The sequence below is a fragment of the Cariama cristata genome, unplaced genomic scaffold, assembly GCF_000690535.1.
Source record: "Cariama cristata isolate BGI_N322 unplaced genomic scaffold, ASM69053v1 scaffold3946, whole genome shotgun sequence".
NCBI classification, from domain to species: Eukaryota; Metazoa; Chordata; class Aves; order Cariamiformes; family Cariamidae; genus Cariama; species Cariama cristata.
This window is the reverse complement of record NW_009623652.1, coordinates 1,989-23,274: the sequence shown is the minus strand read 5'-3', so window position 1 is coordinate 23,274 and position 21,286 is coordinate 1,989. Positions and strand designations below refer to the sequence as shown.

Genomic DNA, 21,286 nt, shown 5'->3' with positions numbered 1-21,286 from the left:
GGAATACTGGAGGGCAATGCAAGCCCAGTCACTATTACTAATTGCTTGGCAAAACTGAGGAAATTACTGGACTGTCCTGGAACTGGCGCGCACTCACAGGTGCCATTTCATCTGTCCACTCCCCATGACCAGGTTGGAATCGCTTCACTGTTTCCACATCATCTATCACTCGGACAACATCACCAACCCAAAAGGTGTTGAGCTACAAGAAAAAGAAAGTCATAAGCTTTTGGGGGATGAAGCCAGAAAAAAAACACAATAGCTATCAACCCCTCCACCCTCCCTCCTCACCCTCAGAAAACCCAACCAAACAGTAAGTCCATTGACTCAAAAAACAAGGCATTACAAAACTTAAGTGCAACTACCAAGAAATCTGTAATCACTGCACTGCAAAACAAACACAGTCCAAAGGCTGGAGTATTTCTGTTTTAAGCCAAGTGCACATTTAAGTAGGGAAATAATTTGGGACAGAACACTTTTCTTTTCTTTCTTCTTTAAACCAAATACCAGTATAAAGTACATATGGAACTTTCCTTAGTCCATCTCCTCACAATACCTGACTTGGCACTGGAGATTTTAATTCACTTTAATAAGGAAGTTAAATCTGTTTGTTATTTAAAACAGAAAAGGGAAACCAGAGTTTATCTGTACTGATAATTTGCCAGATGCTCCCTGTGCTCACTGAGCTAAGAAGGGAGCACTGTCAAAACACACTTTTCAAAGCAGACTAATTCTGCACAAAACAGTCCTGACACCGCATTTTCCACTGGTATCGGAGGTTTTAGCATTGTGACCTTGTTCAGGTCTTTCAGAATTTTGTGGTCTTCCAGCAGCTCCTTCTATACCTATTAGCCCTGCTTCTAATCATCCACACTTCAAGACCTCATCCCTCTGGGGAAGGCCAGAGCTACGAGCTTTAGGAATGCAGACACAAAATTAGAAGAGCTGGGTTAAAGACTCAGGTCATCCAGAAGAATCAGAGAGAAGCCAAGACAAAGAAGGATGCAAAAAGGAGAATAACATGAAGACACAAGAAAAAGGAAGAAAACAAAATCAAATTATGTGGAAGAGGGTTCGTCACGGATGAAAGGTAGCTGCAGAAGGATGAGCTACTGTAGGTCTACTGTTAATCACGCTTAATCAAAGAAGCTGAAATTAAGAAATTTACCTTAAGAGCTTACAACATTTGAAATGCAAATGTTCATAAAACTGTACAGTCTAGTAGCCCAGCTCCTACTGTCTACAATCATCTGTCTTAGCTCTAATGACTAGCAGGAAATCCTGCCCAGAACTACTGCTTTTAAAATAGCAGTATATTTCTTCAGCAGTTCCTTGAGACACATTCTGTCCTAACACAGCAGGTTAAACTGACAGCTATTCCCTGCAGCATTTCTAGTTCTGGCCAAGCTCACCTATTGGCACCTACCTTAGTCAGAGCTCCAGGATGGAAAGTCCAGCGGGTTTCACTGTTGAACTGGACCCTCACGTCCCCTCTGTCCGTGATTCTGTGCACAGTCCCTGTCTGGCCAATGAACTTTTGATGGGGGGGAGGGGAAAAACAAAGTAGGGGAAATCCCCTAAATAAATCACATTGCTTAATAGTGGGGAAAACAAGCATCCAAGGCATAAATGGCTAAATTATCCACCGTTTCCAATTCACAGACTAAACCTGCTTTAAAAGAGATGCAGTCATTGTTTTTCTGCAAAAGAAGGGAAAGGCTGCTTAAGAAGCTCCTGTAAAGTAGCAGCGCTCTGAGGGAGGAGGGTGATAGGAATATAAAGTGTGAAAATCCTTGAAAATGCAGCACAAATTGTCCTCCTCTTTCCAAATAGCAAAGGTGGGCAGAGATTACAACATTGTTCTGCAGTATAATACCAGCAAGGCACGCTCTGAGAGAAAAAAAAAAGGGGGGGCACGGTAGAGGAGACTACAGAAAACAAAGTATAGTTGTGTAGTGCAGTATTCTGTATCTGTTGATTCTGGCAGGTCCCGAGCAGCTGATAGTTTTGAAGGAGACAGAAAGTACCAATATCTGAGATGACAGGAAGTTATTGTTTCTCTGTTTAGTATCCCTCTCTACACCTGCATTCACCAACAACAGGAATTCAGAAATGCAGAGGTTTAACAACCTAGCGGACTGTTAGCTACACAGCCACATTCAAAAACTATAACTTTGGGGATGAAGGCCTTAGCTGGAATAAAAAATCCACGGCTCCACTGACAGCTGCCTTAAAGTTCATACCAGAAGACAGTCCCTTCCTGCCAGGCTGAAAAAAAGAGACCGATGCTCAGTCAACAGATTTCCACATTGAAGCCAAAATGACATAGTTTGTCTTGACATTTCAAAGTGTGATTTCAAAAAGACCGCTCACCTACACGGCAGGTTGGGCTAGGATACATACATAATGTATCTTTATAATTTTATACCACTGCTTCATATACCAGTAACAGGTGTCATTTCTATCTTTACTTTCTCTTCTATCTGAGGTTTTTTAGACAACAGGTGACAACAGACTGATAGCTCTTCAAACTAAAGACAAGTCAACAGGCTAAGCTCCAAGAATATCATATGGGCCAACAAATTTTAGCCCTGGCCAGAGATAGAGCCCACTGTTGACAAAACACATAACTTTCATTAGTAGGAATGCACAGTACAAAAGAAGTCAAACAGGGAATGGATCTAGAACTCCAAGGAAAAGATCCAGGGCTCATTTAAAAAGAAAACAACCAGCCACTAGTATTTTGCCCTGGCTTCCAAGACTTTTGAGCAACTCTTTTGACCCATTGTAGACTCTTAGAAGTTATGCAGGGCTCCACAAGGCAATTCTCATACAATACAGATTTATCTGAGCCTAAAAATAAATCTGACTCCAGTGACGTATCGCTAAAGAATTTGTATTTGTGATTCAGTCAACACAACATAAATGTAGAAGGTAACACGTTACACAAAGATGTTCTGGTGACTTCCTAGCCAGGGCCTACTTATGTAGTCTGAGACAGCGACTGATAGATTACCAAGAGAATAGCAGCAAGCAGAAGCATACCTCAGCCATTTTAGGATTCCAGCCACCATGGCCCTCCTGCATCTCCCGCAAGATGTCAATGTCCAGCAGGCATTTCACTTTGTCCCCATGCTGGAACGGATGTCTATCCGTGCTTTCTTTCCTCTGCAGTTCAGCTGGTTTTCCTGAAGAGAAGAATGACACCACCCACATACATGCAGGATGCAATAACACGCTTGGTGTCTCATCTGGCTTCCTAACAAGGGTTCCAAATTAACACAGGCTTAATTGGGGCAGAATGATGTAAACCCCTTTTTCTATCGTGGGCTATGCCCTACACACTCTACGGGGTAGCACTACGTAGAGAGATCAAGCAGATTTAGCTCTAACTGGACGTTGATAGGAGGTAGTCCTAACGGGCACGATTTCGTTCCTTCCCAGAGAGGGGAATGCCTTTGAACAATGCCTCTCATGTCATGTCAGACATCAGTAGCTGTTCTTAGCAATTCAGTCACCCACAACTGTTGTTCAGCAGACACACCCACACAGTACTCAAAATAAGTTCTCTTCCACAGGCAGCCACATAGCTTGCTTTGTGGAGTGCTTTACCCTCCTAGCCCTCCTGTGTAGCGAGAGGCTGTACCCCTGGAAATAACTCCCCATATCCAACCCTTCCCTTCCCTCATGCTCTTGCCAAGCTGCTCAGGGAGAGAAAAGAATGAAAAAGACCCGATTCTGCCGCTGCAAACTCAAGAACAGATCACTATGTTTTCCTTCAGCAAAGCAAAAGATGGCCCCTGGACCTCACTAAAAAAAACCAAAACAACTAAATTACACCTTAGTAAAAAATGCTGCAAGTCTAAAAATAGAAGGAGTTTCCTTGGCTTCATTAGAGTTAAGAGGAAAGGTGAATCACAACAAGTTGCCAATATAGACATCACCTTTTTCCATTACTTTTTCTAATCTCCCTGCTGTGCAAGTATTCTGCAGCTCCATTCTCAGAAATCTCTCTTTTGTCACATTCCCCTTCAACACACTTTTTGGTCCACGAGAAAAATAATATTTGCTCTCTAAAAGCACAGTGAATGCCAGTTGGACCACTGCTTGCCTGAAGAATGAAAAACTTCGCATTAACAAAACTGACACCGGGTTGACTTCTCTGCTGACGGATGCAGGCACTCCCAAGGGAGTTTCATGCATTTGCAGTAGCAAGAAGTTGCCTTGACAGAGGATCCCTCCTTGGGATACAGCTGTGGGCATCTGATAGTCTTACACAATCTTAACACTGAAAGGCCGAATTACTTTACTAACTACTCTGAAATAAAGCAGTATGTTTACACACAGATCACTTTTTTTAAATGGTACACATTATGTGAGAACTTTATAAAACCACCTGCTGATTTTCTGTCTTCCACACAAAATGGCTTTAGTCTCATAAAAAGGCAGCATGAATCACATTTTCTCAACAGAAGACTTGTCTTTACGCACCTAATTTTGGGAGATGCTCTTTGTAGTAAAAGCCACCAGATGCCTCCACAGTACATTTCAGGTCCACTTTTCCCTTGTGTCCAACTCTGTAGACATTCGTGGTACCATCAGACCACGTGACGCTGGCCACACTGCGTCCAGTCTCTACATCCCAGCCACGAATATCAACCACACGTCCAGTTTTACCTTCACCACCTGATGGAAAAACGGGAAAAAAAGTGTCCAGCTTGCATTTTCATGGAGACCAATATATAGAAACTCACCTGATAGTTTTACCTTCACCACCTGATGGAAAAACAGGGGAAAAAAAAGTGTCCAGCTTGCATTTTCATGAAGACCAATATATAGAAACTCACCTGACACTGGGATGTTTACTGAGATATAATTTAATGACATTTTAATCTTAACTAAGTAAAGAACAAGGAAAAAATTAGTCAGTTCTCCAACTATTCACCAGAGAGTAGGCACAGAGCCAAAAGTCAATAGCTGGGACAGATAAAAGCTGACAGAGAGGTTGCCACCAGGAAGGATTTCTGTTGGGCTCTATCACAGCCCAGCTTTACGTGTTGAACAGAAGCACACAGATCTGCCTCACTGAGAGCATACTGCTGCCTGAAGCAATGCCCTCCAGTCAAGCACTCTTCATACACAAGAAAGAAATCACACCAAAAAAAAAGAAAAAAAAAATTCAGCAGCTCATACAACTTCCTCACAGCTGCCCTCCAGTCAAGCACTCTTCATACACATGAAAAAAAGAAATCACACCCAAAAAAAAGAAAAAAAATTTTTTGAGCAGCTCGTACAACTTCCTCACAGTTTGCATGATCCACCTTGATCTACAGAAGGCACACCTTTTTAATTTGGGAAATTAAACTATGAGACAACTTAGTTTGACCAACTAGGAGACAATTTCTACATTAAACTCACTGAAAGCCAGCCAGCCATTTACTTTGGAATACAAATATGGAAAAGCTGAATTCTGTGTAGAAGTAGTCATTCCTCCTGGTGTACAGAGCACTGCCCAGCTAGGAAACGCATAGTGTCGCTGCACCACGCTGTGGCAAGATAAAAACACAGCAGCATTGTAAAATCCACCTAAGATCTTCAATCTCTCCGCAACACCAACCAGGTGAAGGAACATCAAATAAAGTCTGTTCTGGTACATCTCTTCACCTGTCCAAGCAAGGAGGAGTACTATTGAAACAATCCAGAACCGAAGGTTATATTTCTGAGAAGGTAAATCCGGCTGGGCACATGGGACATACTCTGACAGGTAGTCAGAATTTGCAAACTCCCTACCCTACCTCTGCTCCCAAGTCACTGTGTGAACTTGGGCAAGTCCCAGCACTGGTCTAGTGCTTTCCCAAATGGGGACAGCAACACCTGTCTGTCTCACTGAGTGGACAGTGAGCTTCTAATTGCCTGCAAAGTCTTGGAATTTAACAGCTTAAAAGAGTTAAACTTCCTCATCTAACCTCATATCTACCTAAAAAGCATAATACAGAGAAACTAGTGGGCTTTATCGTCAATTCTATCAATGACAAGGACACATCTTTAGAGGGCTGGTCTGAGAATCAGAAAGTCCCAATATCTCTTGAATTTTACTGGAAGAAAAATATTTTTTAAATCCTATCTGCCTTAAAAATCTCTCTCTGGAAATGGCAGTGGATCCCAGTTCTGTACACAAGTCACACTGCAGCCAGTTACCAGATGAGCACTCCAGATATCTACCCACATGAGTATTATCTAGGAAAACATAATTTAAGTTACCAAAAGCATTTCCGTGATATAACCTTTACAGCTATGCCTAAAAAAAGCCTTCCAGGTTAGAACCCAGATCCTAGCAACAGGGTACCTAACAGTAATTTTCATCTTCCTTTCTGCAGATAACCATAAACAACTGTCCAGTCCAAAATTAATCAAGGTGACAGCTCTTAGAAAAGGAGGCTACATCCAATATGCAGTTACTGACCATGGGAAGGGAGAGCCTCTGGACGGTATCAATGTTCAAGTACGAGAATATGGTGATCTTGTATCAACACTGTGTTCCTTTGACTACACTATTAACGTGGACTGGATGTAGCCGACTGCCATCCTCTCCTTGCTCTTTCAGTCTGTAAGAAACCCGGTAGGTATCACTGGCCTCGAATTAATGCCAACAGAAACTCAGCACCAGTGACAAAAGAATTTAACGTCTGTCTTCTGCAGCATGGATTCGCTCAGCACCAGTGACAAAAGAATTTAACGTTTGTCTTCTGCAGCACGGATTCAGATTGAATAACAACAACAAAAAGTAATCTCCCCCCTCGCCCTGTTCAGATGCTTTTCTCTGAAGAGGGCACTAGCTTCCACTTCCACAGTGTTTGGACTTTGAGAAACGGTAGTAAGGAAAAACGTGTATTCAATCAAATCAAACTTAAATGAAAAGGCTGAAGTGACTGAAGACCTGTCAGGTCCTACCCTGACCACAGCAGAGAAAAAAGTTTGGTCAACTGGCAAATTTTGCAGTCAATGCTAATTTCTGCAAAGGTCTTCAGGCAGTAGGAATACTAAAAAGACACAGGCTAATAAAAGCAAGACCATTCGATCAGATTTCTCAACTAGCTCTTATTGCCCTTACCGGACACACAAGACGATATGATCAATACATAAACTTACCAGGACCCTATTACAGAGTTTGCAAGGTTATTTGTTACCACTACTTACATGTTACCTCCTTAAACGGAAATAAAGTTAATGTGTTAGTGCTAGCAGGAAGCTAAGTTCAGAAAAGCAAACGGCTGTGGATCGGAGAAGCTCTATCAAAGACAAGGCAGTACTCATTAGAGACCAGCTAATGGTCTGGCTGGCCTAACGTTTCTTCTCACTTGTCTTGCACATATAACTGCTTTCAGGTCACAATCATCGTAAGCAACACAGGTCTCAGACATGTAAATGTTGATCTGATCTCAAAAGGATGGATAAGCTGTACTGAGCATAAGCTTCTTTTGCCCTCAGACCCTGCAAGTATCCATGTCCTGCACTGAACCCAGAGCTGCAATAAATGGTGCAGTCAACACTGAAAACCTTTGGACTTATAACTTAATTAAGGGAGAAAAGAAGCTGTAAACATTACAGTGTGTACAAGGCTCTGGAATAGAAACAGACAGTAAAGTTTCCTCTAGTGTTACACAGGAATTGGTATCAGTGAATTAGACACAGTCATTACAGCCCAGGAGTAGCTCTAGAAAAGGCATTTTTGTCCCTTTGCATTTTCAGCCTGAAGTTACAATTCATACAAAAAGCAGAAACCATTCTTCAGCAACCACAGCAAACAGTTCTCCATTAATGCTCTATGTGAAATACTCCTTATAGATCATTTCTCTTCACTGTTCTTAAAAGTGTCCAAATAAGGATATTCCAAAGAACCCCAAAGGAAAAAGGAATACCATATACAAAGTCAGGCAAACCTTATTCCCACTGTGAATGGAAGCCTTTTCAAGAAAAGATGGGTCTTTATTTTCTTGTAATATAGTATACATTTATAGTCCTATACAAGATCTTCCAGGATGGTTTCCATGAGTTTTTACATCTATGAAACAGGAGCAGCAAAGCTCCCCTCCCACACCCTGAATGAATGCATATAGTTTATGTCACACATGTTTTTAAACAAATACAAGAAAACAAATAATATTTAATATTCTAAAGAACAGCAACCTGCATCATCTGAACAGCTCCCCTAGAAGCTACTGCTCAATACATGCATTTTCAACTAGCAATTTGGCAAAAACAAAAAAGAAATTGGAATGGTGTTTTACAGGACATGTCAAAGGAAGCTTACCGTCCTGGTTACCCCACTCCCAGTCGGGGCCACGGACTACTTTAGCCCCTTGGAAAGTCCCTTTTAATGTGATGCGAGTCAAATTCTGTCGAGGACTCACTAGGACTCTGGAAAAACAAGTAAGAGAAAACAAATTAATTTATTCTTACTATTTACACTTTATAAAGCGATGTTCCAACCAAGGTCTGTCATATGAGGACCAAATGTACCACACCTACGTACAGAAAAACACGGCTTGAGTTCTGAAAAGCATGTAGAAGTGAGAGAAAACAATAAAACAGCTGAAGAAGGTCTTTGATCCTAAAAGCCAGTCTCCTCAAGAAGCTCAGAATACTTAGGCACTGTTCCGCTGATGGCAGAAAGACAACTAGTGAATAATACACTGGGCTAAAGAAGATCCAGGTTTATCTTCAAACATTACCAAAAATTGTGAGATCCACGGTGAGCTTTAAAAAAAGTTGAGCGTTTCTCTGAACTGCGAGATGCAGATAATTGGGAACAGAGGCTGCTACGTGAGCATGAGCAATGGGCACATTTCAGTGACAGTCTCTGGAGACAAACACATATCTACACACGAGCACCAGGACTGTAGTGGGGTCTCTCGTGTTGTTAGACACCGGAATGTCATCTTGCTGACTCAGGAAGTTGAACATATATAAACACAAAGATTCAAAACGATTACATTCACTCACTCGTACACAGCGTGCTTAGCCATGAATGAAAAAAAGATCATCCTTCTTTCCGAACTTCAAGAGCCTTGAGGGGGTTGCGCAGGGCAAAAATAAAATCTAGTAGCTCCAAAGAAGGAAAAAATCCCCACATGCTCTATGAGATGTACAAACCACAAATTATATTAGGGCAAGGCAGCTCACCGAGGGCCAAACACAATTACTGTGAATGAATGCAAATTAATACTTTTTAACATAACTATTTACCAGCATTCTACAGCATAAGGTACAACATCTGCAAACCAAAGTCATCAATATCTGGATTTAGCAACTTCACCCCACTGCCCTCACAGAGCAGGGGAAGCCCCTGCTACAAGTATCATGAAGCAATCCTAAACATCATAGCGGGAAGGCATGCTAGTTTTCATTGCCAGCTCTGCCACCTATAATCCACATGCTTCCCAAAGAAGAACACCCAAGTCAACTAATCTGTCTCACACAATTAAAACATATCTTTAAAATAGAGCCTCTGAGAGGGGAGGGAAAAAAAGAGAGAAGAAGAAAGATAGTAACTTCTCCAGAAAGTCTGACATCACTTCAGAGGGAGAGTAAAACTGATTTTCAGCTGCCCTTGCATCCCATCCTGAAGTTTAAGGCAATGCTTATGGACATTACTGGGCTGGACACTGCATGAAAGCATTAATGGCTCAGGCAGTCTCCTAGCTCAGTCATAAGGAGTTCAGCACATTTCATAACCTAAGCTGCAGGCTGCACAGCCTCGTTCACTTGCTGAAAAGCAGACCAGATTAGACCAGCAGTGTTGCAGCTAGACCGTTCCAGGATAACACAGAGCTTTCTATATGCCCTGTAATCCGCATCACAGGCATATACATCGATCCATCTTAAGAAAAAAAGAAAAAAAAAATACCTACGTGATAGTAAACAGGGGGTCTGATGTCCTGTTAAAGCAGCTTCCAATTCCCATAATGTTACAGCAGCTTCTCTGCTGGTTTTGTGCGTGCTGTTCCTAGTCTCTGTTCCCTAGCAGAAAGCTTTCTCATGAGATACCAAGCCACCAAAGTCCTTACAGACCTGTTTGTGTTGCTCGCCCAGGGTACAATCCACTTTTCTAGGTGACTGCAAAGGTGCCACAATCCATACCCGTAATTGTGCACCTCCTCCAGCCAGACTCTTGGCAACTCCCAGACCAGACAGAGCAAAACCAAGTTCAGCCACTGTTCCACAGGGCAAGGGGAGGGCAAGCCTACTAGGGGTAGGGCTGACCTCAGAATGCTGTATTTATTTTCCATCTAATACCGAGAGAGAGAAGGTGGAGACTCAGAAGGATAAAAAGCTTATGCTTGAACTTACTGTTTACTTAGCCACCAAAAGCCTAAGTCTTTTACCTTTCTTAACTTGTTAACAGATCTCCCACCTGTGCTAATGTGTTTAAAAAGAAGGAGAGATTATTTACACTTGTTCTTATACTTGTTAAATGTTCATTATCCAGATAGTAGCTCAACAGGAGGAAGACAAAGACCATTTTTGCAATGGTTGAGATTTTGTTTTAAACACCACCAAGGCTGGCAGTTGTTATGAAAGAGAAGATAATGAATGAGGGCTGGGAAAAAGCTCGGCTAAAAAGAAACACTGATCAGCATTCATTTTATTGCATTGTGTCATGCACTATAGACTAGCTTCAAAAACCAGCGTGGATTTGTGTGCTACATCTGAAACAGCTTAACTACAACATGCTATTTTCACTGTATTTTGCTGAAATGCTTTTCTAACAATTTATCAAAGATGTCTTAGTCAAGCCCTGAGACAAAGCGATAAAAATATACTTCTCCAAACCCTACTCTCACAAGGGAGGAGTTTCAATGCAAAGATTCTCAGTGATCGTAAAATAAAGCACTGAGCTAAGCTTAAGCAAGATGCTTGAACAGCAAAATAACTACCATTCATTATATTCCTAGCAAAATTTCCCTTTTTCTATAATCATATAACAGCAGGCATTGCCCAACACAACAGTTCTCACACTAACCTGGCACTTTCAGTGAAATTTGTGGCTAGAGACCAGGAAAACAAACCTGACCACTTCAGAAAGCTGAGCTTCCTTAAAGAAGTGTAAGAAACTCCATCTCCCATTCTACTTAATAGCTGGAGGCAACCCACCATAATTGCCTTCTTTCCCTGGCCTCACAAAAAATTCTGACCTTGTCTGGGACCACACTGCTGACCAGCAACACCAAAGAATGATGCAAGAACCAGTTGTCCTGAGCCAATGTGTCTTAGGTTTTAATCTAATTCCACATGTTTTGCTCCAAATACTGGATAACAACCAAAGTTATTAGTGTGTTGCAAAAATACCCTAGGGATAAATTTAATCACTGCAATATTGCCTTTAATAACAATTTTAATTACGACAGCCAAAGCCTGAAGCCACTTCTGGCCTACAAATTCCAACGATATTAAATTACTATAGAGTCCAGAAAACACTTGGGAGCATGTAGGGCACAGAACAAAGCTATGTCTCTTTTCAGCATGCTGGGAACCACCCCCCATGGATATTCTGCCTGTGCTCAGATTTCACTGAGGTGCTTACATAGCCTTTCACATCACTGAGAGCTATGCTCCAGACAGCTAGAAAAATAGCATCATCTATGCTTTACAGATAAGAGATTTGAGACCCAAACCAACTAACTTGGAGAATTTTAAACAGAGATTGCTTTTAACTTGCAGTCTGAGGCCCTGCAGAAGTCTGAGCCCCTTCATATCAGGCACTGCTAACATATTTTGCAAGATGGAGACTTCTCTGCTGTAGAAAATTCTTATCTGAAGAAACAAGCACAATGCACAGAACTGGAAAGTAGAAGGGATGGTCACTCTGCAAGGCAGCAGGCCATAAATACTGTGCTAAATCTCTTCCGAAAAGCACAGTCACAAACTAGAATTTCAGCTCATGGTGAGTACAAACCCACACTCCTTCTAGGATGTATAAAGATCTACACAGGCTACCTCAAGAAAAGCCAACACAAAGATCTTAAAGAAACTACAGGTAAAACTGACCTCAATGATACAAGAAATTCTAGATTCTCTAATCTTCCCTAGCAAAGCTTTTACTGAAGCACTTCCAGCAAAGGATGAAGGAAAGAAATTCTGACAGATGGCAGGCGGATGCTGATTGCTCAAGCATGAACCTGACTAAGACAAGGACGCTAGTGAGGGATCAGGATCACAGAATCCTATTTCAGGAACTGTCTTTACGAAGAATTTCCATTGTCAATCCTATCCTTCCTTGCCAAGGCACAGTTCTTCACAAAACCAGCTGTATGTTTATAACTCAGACCGCAAGGTCTGAGTTGGGCTAAATGCTTGCTTTTTTGCAAACCTCCGAAGTTTACTCATATCAGACTCAGTTTTGGAAAGCCACAGCAGGCAAGGTTTCAGACCAAAGCGACTAAATGTGAACTAAAACGCGTGTGTGCACACCCAAGACTCAACACTGTACTGCAGACAGAAGGTTTTCTCAACTATGGTCTCAGATACGTCTATACGCAGCCTTTAATGGCAGAATATTGTACTGAGAATGACACAGAAGCGCTGGTGAGCATACAAAGTAAAATGTCTTGTTATCATCCTTCAAACATGACCATTAGTTCAAAACACAGGCTAAGGATGTTTTAATGAAGATTTCGCCTGCTTACAGTTCCAATCATGTAATTCCAGAAAAGATAAAGATAAAACACGTCACTGAAATTAAATCCCTATTCCACAAATGAAACAGAATATTTCAAACTAACTAAGGGAAGCCCTAGCGGGGGGATATGCCCTAGTGTTCTGCAATGGACATGTTGTTTTAAGGAGGCACAGTTAGGTAGTTTATCCAGTAAATCATGGTGAGTTTGTTAACAAGTAAAATTATTCATTAATAAAATTAATAAATAAATTCACATTAATAAACACATTAATACTTAATGAGCATTTTTTAAAAAGTTAGGAAACAAACACATCATCATAAGAGTCAGATTTGATTAAAAATGTTACTCACTAAAATTTCTTAGTCTAGCAACTTCAACCGATATTCCACAAATAACACGTGTTGAAGAGGTTACTACAGTAAATAAAGCTGCATCCCCTTTATTGCCTAGTAATCAAACACTCAACAGTTGTCAGTCAGCTGCTATATTAGCTCAAGCTTATAGTATAAGCAGTCACAGATGGAAGGCTGGATTATTAAAGCTGCCTTGAATGGGTCTGCATTGCACATGCATACCTAAATGATAGCATCCACTTGTTCTTGTAACGTATCTGATTTAGAAATCCAACTGGTAACCAGACTAGACAGGGCTGGTTTAGGAATTATGGTTGAAAATAAAAGCAAATTCTGTTTTGACTACAGTATAAAACACAATGTGAGAAAATATTTGTATTTCTTATACTTGATTGCGCAAAATATTTCCGTGTAGCTTGCAAGCTCCTCCATCTCCATCATTCTCCAGAAAAAAAACAGGACTTTTGAGAAGTTGTTAAGGTTGTGATTTATTGATGAGTGAAGTCTAGAAAATAGCCTGAGTAAAATGCACCAGATCCTCCACTGAAATTCTGCATTCCTGAGAAGGTGATGCATGTAAAATGCTATTGCTGCTTTTGCACTTGAATATAATACTGCTAATATTTTGTATGAGGAAGATCATCTCAGACTTGATTATTTGCAGAACTCACCGGAGTGTGCTTGACTATTCCAGTAGCCCTAACATAAACCTGATGGGTTTTGCTTTGCTATCCTGCTTACAGACACCGATTTATCTTCCAGTTACTAAGCATGCATTCAGCAAATGCATACACGATTGCAAAAAAAGGTCTTCAGTGAAACTGAGCTGTCCTTCCTTTCAAAGTAAGGATGAGAGCCTCTCCCAAAACAGCCATAAAATTCAAACCAAACAAGACTAATAAAAAATACCAGCAATTGGCAGATGTCAGGAAGAGATTACTTCAAATGGCAAAATATAAGAAAATCATTACTTCCTGCCACCAGAGGTTCAAACTCAGGTCATTTAAGACCTGAAATAGCCTTCCAGGAAAGGTGTCTTCAAAGCCTCTTTAGAAAACTGATTGGGAACCCTCTGCAGTGTCTGTCTGGGCTTAAGGCCTCCTAAATCCTAGGATTAGTGAGCTGCTACAAACAGTTATGTGTTGGCCTTGCCTAGGTTTAGCTTCACAGATGCCATGGGCTGGGTCTGGCAACAGCAGTGCAGGTGGTGGTAGCAATTTGCTGTGCAAGGACATCCACCCCGACCTCCAAAATTCTCCTACTAGAGGCCTTAGCTTCCTCTGTGAAAGGATCAGCAACAGTAGCAGTCGCAAGTTTGGATGCATGGCCATGACCTCTCACAATGGACTAAGAATGGAGACCAAGGAGGGAAACTCCCAGCTCTTGATCTTTGGTTAAAGAGACAGTTGATGTGACAGCTCCATAATACAGCTGCGTTCCACGGTTCTACATTTGATCTCACTGATGGTAAGCCAAGGACTACAATCATGATATATAAGTAGCCCCTCCATTATGCAAAACCAAGATTATGGGATGCTGTCAGATTTGGTGGGCTGTCTCTCCATCCACTCCTCTTAAAAGCTTCCTGACTAATTAACACTCCAGTGGGCTCATCACAGCACTTTGCCTGCCTCCTGAAAACAACATGCTACTGTGCTTGAGGGTCATTATAAAGAACCAAAAGATACTCATTCCCTGCCAGGGAAAGGAGGTGAGAGAATCTTCATCTCTAAAGGAGACTCATTCTGTGTTTCACAGCCATTCAAACAACAGCGGGTAGCAACAAAATCTCAAGAAAACCCAAATTCACACAGCAGTTACCATGCCTTTTCAAGTACACAGCCTTTTTTTGGTCCTTGGGGAACTGCCAAAGGTTTTCTCTTCTATTTTATCAAGCAAAAAAATTGAGATGAGTGATCCAAGCAATAGTCCCAGTGAGTCATAAGTATGCAATTTTTGTTCTTCGAAAATGATGCTGCTGCGTTGCCTAAGGCAATGCATCGTTACAGCTCAGACCTCGGTTATTCCAAAGAAATCCTCTCTATGGCATTGTTCAAAGGTGATCTCCTTCCATGCCCTTCGTTTCACTTACTGTTTGGTTTTTTTAATCAGAACATTGGACTCTTAATGCAGAGCAATCTATGGAACACTAGACCAACAAATCACAGTATTACATTTGCATTAAAGCAAAGGTGTTCCTACTTCTTCCTGCTCCTGCACTGCAAGACATTTCTGAGTAAAATTGTTTCAGTTTGCCACCTCCTTGTATGAAAGCTCTTGCATAAAACACATATGCATTGCACTTATAGTACAGCATTCTACCATCCAACTCAGTCAAATGACTGAAACAAAAAGCATTTTTGACAGCCTGTTTCCTCCAAAAGCTTAGCAACTTCTAAGAATCACAACATGTACCTTTTGGTCACCTTTAAAATTGCAGCTTTCCACAACTGGAAGCTTCTTCACTGAGGATTTCTAATTTCTCTCCATCCCTCAGCATGGCTACATTCAATACCTGCCATGTAGGAACAGCAGGAAAGATGTTATATTATCCAATTACAACTACTGCTGCATTTTCCTTAACCCTTTATAGAGGCTCCCAGAAATCACTGCCACATCTGACAGGCTCATGCTGTGAATCTGATGTCACACCCCCCCCTTTTTTTTTTATTAGCTGGTTGGTATTAGGAAGATCATTGCTCCTGCTACCACATAGTAATGTAAATCAGAATACTGCTACTTTAACAAAAGACTTGGTATCATAGACTCTGGCCTACATCTAGACTTGTTTTTATCAACTCAAAAAAAAGTTAATTTATATCATTTCTTCTCTAACCACTGAATGAACCACACTCGCATAAAAAAAGTAAAAGAGTTTAGGAAAAAAACAAACCAAACCAACCAAAAAGTCACGAAGAGACAAGCATCATCAGACATCAAGTTTTGCTCTTGTGGACATCTACCTTCAAAGAGCCCTCCAGCGCTTCTGTGACATTCCAGAGCATTGCTGCAGCATTTCGTGAAAGTCAGACAACTCACATAGGACAGTACTAGGTCTGGAAAGGTAACGGGCAGTCTTCCAAGCTCTCATTTCACACCGACAGCAAGCACTCTACTGCCTAATTCAAAAGGCAGCCTGGACACAGGTCAGATACAAGCCTTGAAAGGAAAAACTGCTTTATTTACATCTTTCAACATTCAGATTCCTCAGAGAAGAAAACAAGTTCTGCAGAGGATAAAAGTCTTGGGGAGAAATTGCATAGCAATCTGCCTTTTGATAAATGACAGCATTCTGGGGTGTTCCTGACGAGAGTCAGGAAAGGCAATGGAGCTGGCCCACTGCCCAAGAGAATGCAGCACTGTGCAGTGCCATGGAGAACCCACGCAAAGGCCAGAAAATTTGGACTCCTCTGCAACAGTGCAGCCTCTTACAGTAATTGTTGCCTACTTTTTTTTTTTCTTCAAATGTGCGGAAGATTATGTACCTTAACAGCACAATGTACCTACAGCTCAAATAAAAGACACAAGCAGGCACCTTTGAGTAACTACTTGGAGCCAACTATAATACTCACAGAAAGATAGAGAAAAAAGTATACATATATATAAAAATAGACATATATTTTTATATGTACATATGAAATCACAAAGCTCATTTCACAATAGGATCTAGCTGGCTTGTCATATTAACACAAGCTCAAGAAACATTCTGATCTGGTGGATAAACACAAGCCTCAAAGTTCAGAGGGGACATCTTTGGACAGCATCGAACCCTTGGCTAGCACTCAGAATTCTGGCTCAACCACACTGGCAAAACTATGGCAATCAGCTCCTAGAGAGCTTCTGTATGGGAAGAAAACCAGCTGCAAATCCGACACCATTGTCTTTAGCAAAGTAATTATACTTTTCATTCCACAGACAGATGCAATATGCAGCCATGTTTTCAGGGGGAAAAAAAGATAAAGTTAACGACAGAGACAAGAGCTGATTTCCTATAACTTTTCCTAAAAGCAAGAGGATTACAAGATTCATCTTCATGCCCGCTTTAGGAGATGTAAATGAATCTACTGTTGAGACTGTTTTTCAGTTCTTTCTCAGGACAGAACAGACCTCCATGTATTGCCACATCATGAACGAGCATAAAATTCTGGATACTGTTCCACAGGCATCAGTGTATCAGTCACTTCCAATAATGCTAATATGCAGCGCATAGAGTAAATGAGAAGGTGTTGCTCTTCAGTGAATAGCATAGACCCTGAGAAGAAATCGACAATGTGGGAGTGCAAGATTTCCATCAGCCTCCCTGTGACCACTGAGTTATCCGAGAACACCAAGTAGCAAAGCATGTCTAAGAAATTATTTAACTGGGGGAGGAGGAAAAGAAAAACCAGAGCAGACAAACATTTTGAATTTTCACCTGAATTTAAATTTTTCAGAAAAATTCTGCTGATTTCTGTTTGCTGTCTTTTTTTCAAGCAGCTCCATAAAAGTGCCAAATCCATCCTTACACTATTCCATAGAACAGTGGCCCCCAAATTTTTTTGATGATGCAACCCTATCAGTAAAAAAAAATTTTGAGCACTCCCCAATACAGGCACATTTATTTCTTTATAAATTATACAGACACGTACTAGTGAAGTTCTATGATGTTATTCCTGCACCTCAATAGATCATCTTCCACACACCCAGGGCATAAACACGCCATTTTGGAGACCATTATTATAGAATAGTGACCTATAAATCTCAACATGGTTAACCGGACCTCCCCTATAGCACCACTTACGGTTGTGAGTGTGCTGTCTCGTAGCGCTCAAAGGAGTGAGACAGATCATGCTTGTTGTTCATGTAACACTGTGTGCACAAGTCATAGTCAAAACACATTTTGCATTTCCACCGCATTCCCCGTATACCATGCTTCTTGCAACAGTCACAGATGATGTTAGGGTGACGGACACCTAGGAGAACAAAAGCAAAGGTAAATAAGATCCACAGAAAATCCAGAGAAGCCAGGCTGACCAGGCTCTGAGAATTACATTGGCATGTTTTAAAGAAAAAAAATCATGTACTGTGCATGTATCGAATATGATGCAATAATATAATATGAAGTGATATGTGTAACATGAAGTATCCATTTCCTGGCTTAAGGGACTCTCATCCTAAAAGTCATGCCAGAATCTAGCAGAATGCCTAAGTCAGCAAAACTGTTAAGGCTCACAGATAAAAATGAAAGAGGAAAGAAAAGCCTTTGCATAGAAGCAAACATGAATTTCATTGCCTTGAATTGGCTGAGCGTACACTGCTGCTCAGCACCAGTCCACAGGCAGTTGCAAAAGGCTTAACATTCCAGCTAGCGTGTGAGGCGAGCGTTGCATGTGCTAAAGAAGACGGGTTTACAGCACTAGTGTTTGTGCTTCTTGTCCATGCTATACTTACCTATTTGTGCGTTATCATACAGGAGGAGGTCGTAAGCCCCTTGGAATCCAGTCCGATAATTGGTTCTGTTCCCTTGATCCCACTGGACAACCACAGTCTTATCTGGGGTGGTTGGGCTGCCTGTCCGACCAATCTCAACCACAGTCCCAACGTTCCCTTCACCGCTGTCCTGGTTGCCCCACTTCCAGTCCACTCCACGAACTACCCGCATCCCAACCTGCATGCTGGCATAGGGGTCCACGTCCATTGATCTGCACAGAAATCCCTAAAATTCTTCCACGTAAGGGGTCTTGGAGACAGGCAGTATCATCAGCAACACATTCACCAGCAGCAGCAGCATGGTCAGCACACCTAATAAGACAACATACAATTAAGTGATGCCACTCAACACATCACATTTTCCCCAGAATGACCTGGCTACAGAAGAGGCCTGGCCTGCTGAATAGATACATCTGTATTTTCTTTAAAAAAGGGATCCTCACAGTTTTGGCACAGATAGGAAGGATACACAAACTAGCCCGACTTCCAAGGCACACAAACATCTGTGTAATATCCAAAAGACTTATTACAGAGTGCTGGGTGTGAGGAAAGAGAACTGGGCAAGAAGTCTTTACAAAACTCCAGTACCAGCCTTTGATTTCAAATTCAGGAATGTGTGCAACAGCTACCAGAGACACAATGGCAAGAGAAACAAAAAAGCACAGTAAACAGAGTTGAAAGAAATGACCAGAAAAACACCAGCAGCACAATTTTAGCAATAAAAAGTCAATACCAGTCTGTTTTTCAGGAAGACTCTTCATGTGCATCTTACCACATAATCCTGCAGTGTTGAGCTGCACTTGCCCAGAAAGTTAGTTTTGGTTTTGATTTTGGGATACAGGAAGTTTAAAGATGCATATGAAAGAAACATTTGTCTGTTTTCCAAAACTAATAGCAGGTTTTTAAAAAGTGACAATGTCAGAGAAATGTCAATCTTTTCCTGCTATGTATCAATGTTAGCTACGGCAGGAATAGGGAAGGGTTAGTGCTCACCTGCAATAACCACTGCAGATTTTGTGCTGGGATCAGTAAAAGCTTGGGATAGCCTTTCCAACTGTTGCCAAGATAATTGATAAATGAGGTGAATACCATATGGATGTAGCACATCTACAACTTTGAATTAAATCAAATAGATTGTCAAAGCCTGGTTTACCGCTTTACCAGAACAAGACGACAGAGGATATTTTAATATTTAGGGCCAAGCGGCTGATTTGACTTTCGGAAAAAATCTACTGTAGCATTCTTTTATCTTTGGGCATCCCTGGGTCTCCCTCCTCTTCTCAAGCTATATGTAACATCCAAAATGGGGGGGCGGGGGGGAGGAATGAAACAGAATGCCAAGGGCCAAACAGCACAGATTCCAAAAGTCCAGCAAATCTTACCAATTGCCATGACACAGAGCCAGTTCAAACCAAGCTGACAAGCTAACAGGATGTGTACTCAGACATGGCAACAGGAGCAGCTTTGTGCCACGTGACATGTTGTTAAGACTACCACCTACCCATAAAACAAGTGAAACCACTGAGGCCTAAAAATAAACTCTTCCTCCAGCCAAACATCCCCCTTTAAATGTATGGAGGAGTAGTCTGATGCAAAATCAAGTTTCTAGTGTGCAGAAAGAGCCTGATTTCTGTTCTGCTTTACCATTCCTCCCGCTACGCATCACCGTGACACCCAAACACCTGTCATGTGACAGCAACATCAAAAACAAATGTTCTTGTGGACTTCATGTCATCTTTCGTTCTAATCATCACTAAAAGATGCCTTGGGCGACACTTCCATTTAGACTTCCTTTGTGGAGGTGGATGTAACACTGCTGAGTTCAAGGTGCACTGGTATTTATTGTCTTTATGAAAGCAGGAATTATCAAAAAGAAAGAATATCCTTTTTAGAAAGCACTGAAGAGCATAATGAGATTTGTCGTTCTAATCATCACTAAAAGATGCCTTGGGCGACACTTCCATTTAGACTTCCTTTGTGGAGGTGGATGTAACACTGCTGAGTTCAAGGTGCACTGGTATTTATTGTCTTTATGAAAGCAGGAATTATCAAAAAGAAATGCTTTTTAGAAAGCATTGGAGAGCTTTGAGATTTGTATGATCCCTTCTTCCTCCAGATCAGAGATGAATAAAATAGACAATTTATTGCTTTAACTAAGAGGCAGAACTGCTTTTTGAAAGGCTGCTATCAACTAGTCAAGACAGTTAAAACCACTGCAAAGAAAACAAATGGAAACATCCAACAATACAAAGATACAAGAGAAGCACAGTTCAATTATTGCTACATGGCTTTTCCTTAAAAACAACCATCACCACCACCCTTCCTGTTTCGTCCAAGTGAACTGGTGGAAGGTAATAACAGCGGGAAAAGGAATTGCATGCTTAGAGAAGGAAACAACAAATACCATAGGGTTTTTTAGATGAAGATAGAGTGCCACTCCCCAGCCTTAAGAGTTTCATGCTAATTCAGTGGACCTTTTTCCTCTCTCTAGGAATGAATGAAACATCACAGCCTTCAGAACTGTCAGCATTTCAAGGAAGGCAATGCCAGTTCCAAAAGTTATTCATCATAAAAGAATATTCCAGGCTGTGCCACAAACCCATAAAATTTAAGTCACTGCAGTATAAGGGAGGATGACGCCCTGCTACCTGAAAACAGCAGAGCAGGCTGACATACTATATATCGTGACACATGCTCAACAGAGCAGTCGAACAGCAGGGTACCAACCTCAGGTTAGAACCGCCTTGGCCCTAGAAACGTGTGACCTACATGCAGGCAAACCCA

The 21,286-nt window shown here is 41.4% G+C and overlaps 1 protein-coding gene across 2 annotated transcripts in view; it reads right to left on the bottom strand.

Annotated features, from left to right (window-relative positions):
- Positions 1 to 18,818, bottom strand: part of MIB2 (mindbomb E3 ubiquitin protein ligase 2) — a 34,823-nt gene extending 16,005 nt beyond the window's left edge. The window contains exons 1-7 of one of the 2 annotated variants that reach the window (XM_009702815.1): positions 18,464 to 18,818; positions 17,814 to 17,985; positions 8,312 to 8,418; positions 4,492 to 4,686; positions 3,046 to 3,188; positions 1,427 to 1,534; positions 98 to 202 (exon numbers count right to left, since the gene is read on the bottom strand). In XM_009702815.1, the coding sequence (XP_009701117.1) occupies positions 98 to 202; positions 1,427 to 1,534; positions 3,046 to 3,188; positions 4,492 to 4,686; positions 8,312 to 8,418; positions 17,814 to 17,985; positions 18,464 to 18,710 (1,077 nt within the window). In that variant the 5' untranslated portion in view covers positions 18,711 to 18,818. The remainder of the gene's footprint in view (positions 1 to 97; positions 203 to 1,426; positions 1,535 to 3,045; positions 3,189 to 4,491; positions 4,687 to 8,311; positions 8,419 to 17,813; positions 17,986 to 18,463) is intronic. The other variant, XM_009702816.1, reaches the window with a different exon arrangement.
- Positions 18,819 to 21,286: the final 2,468 nt, after the last annotated feature.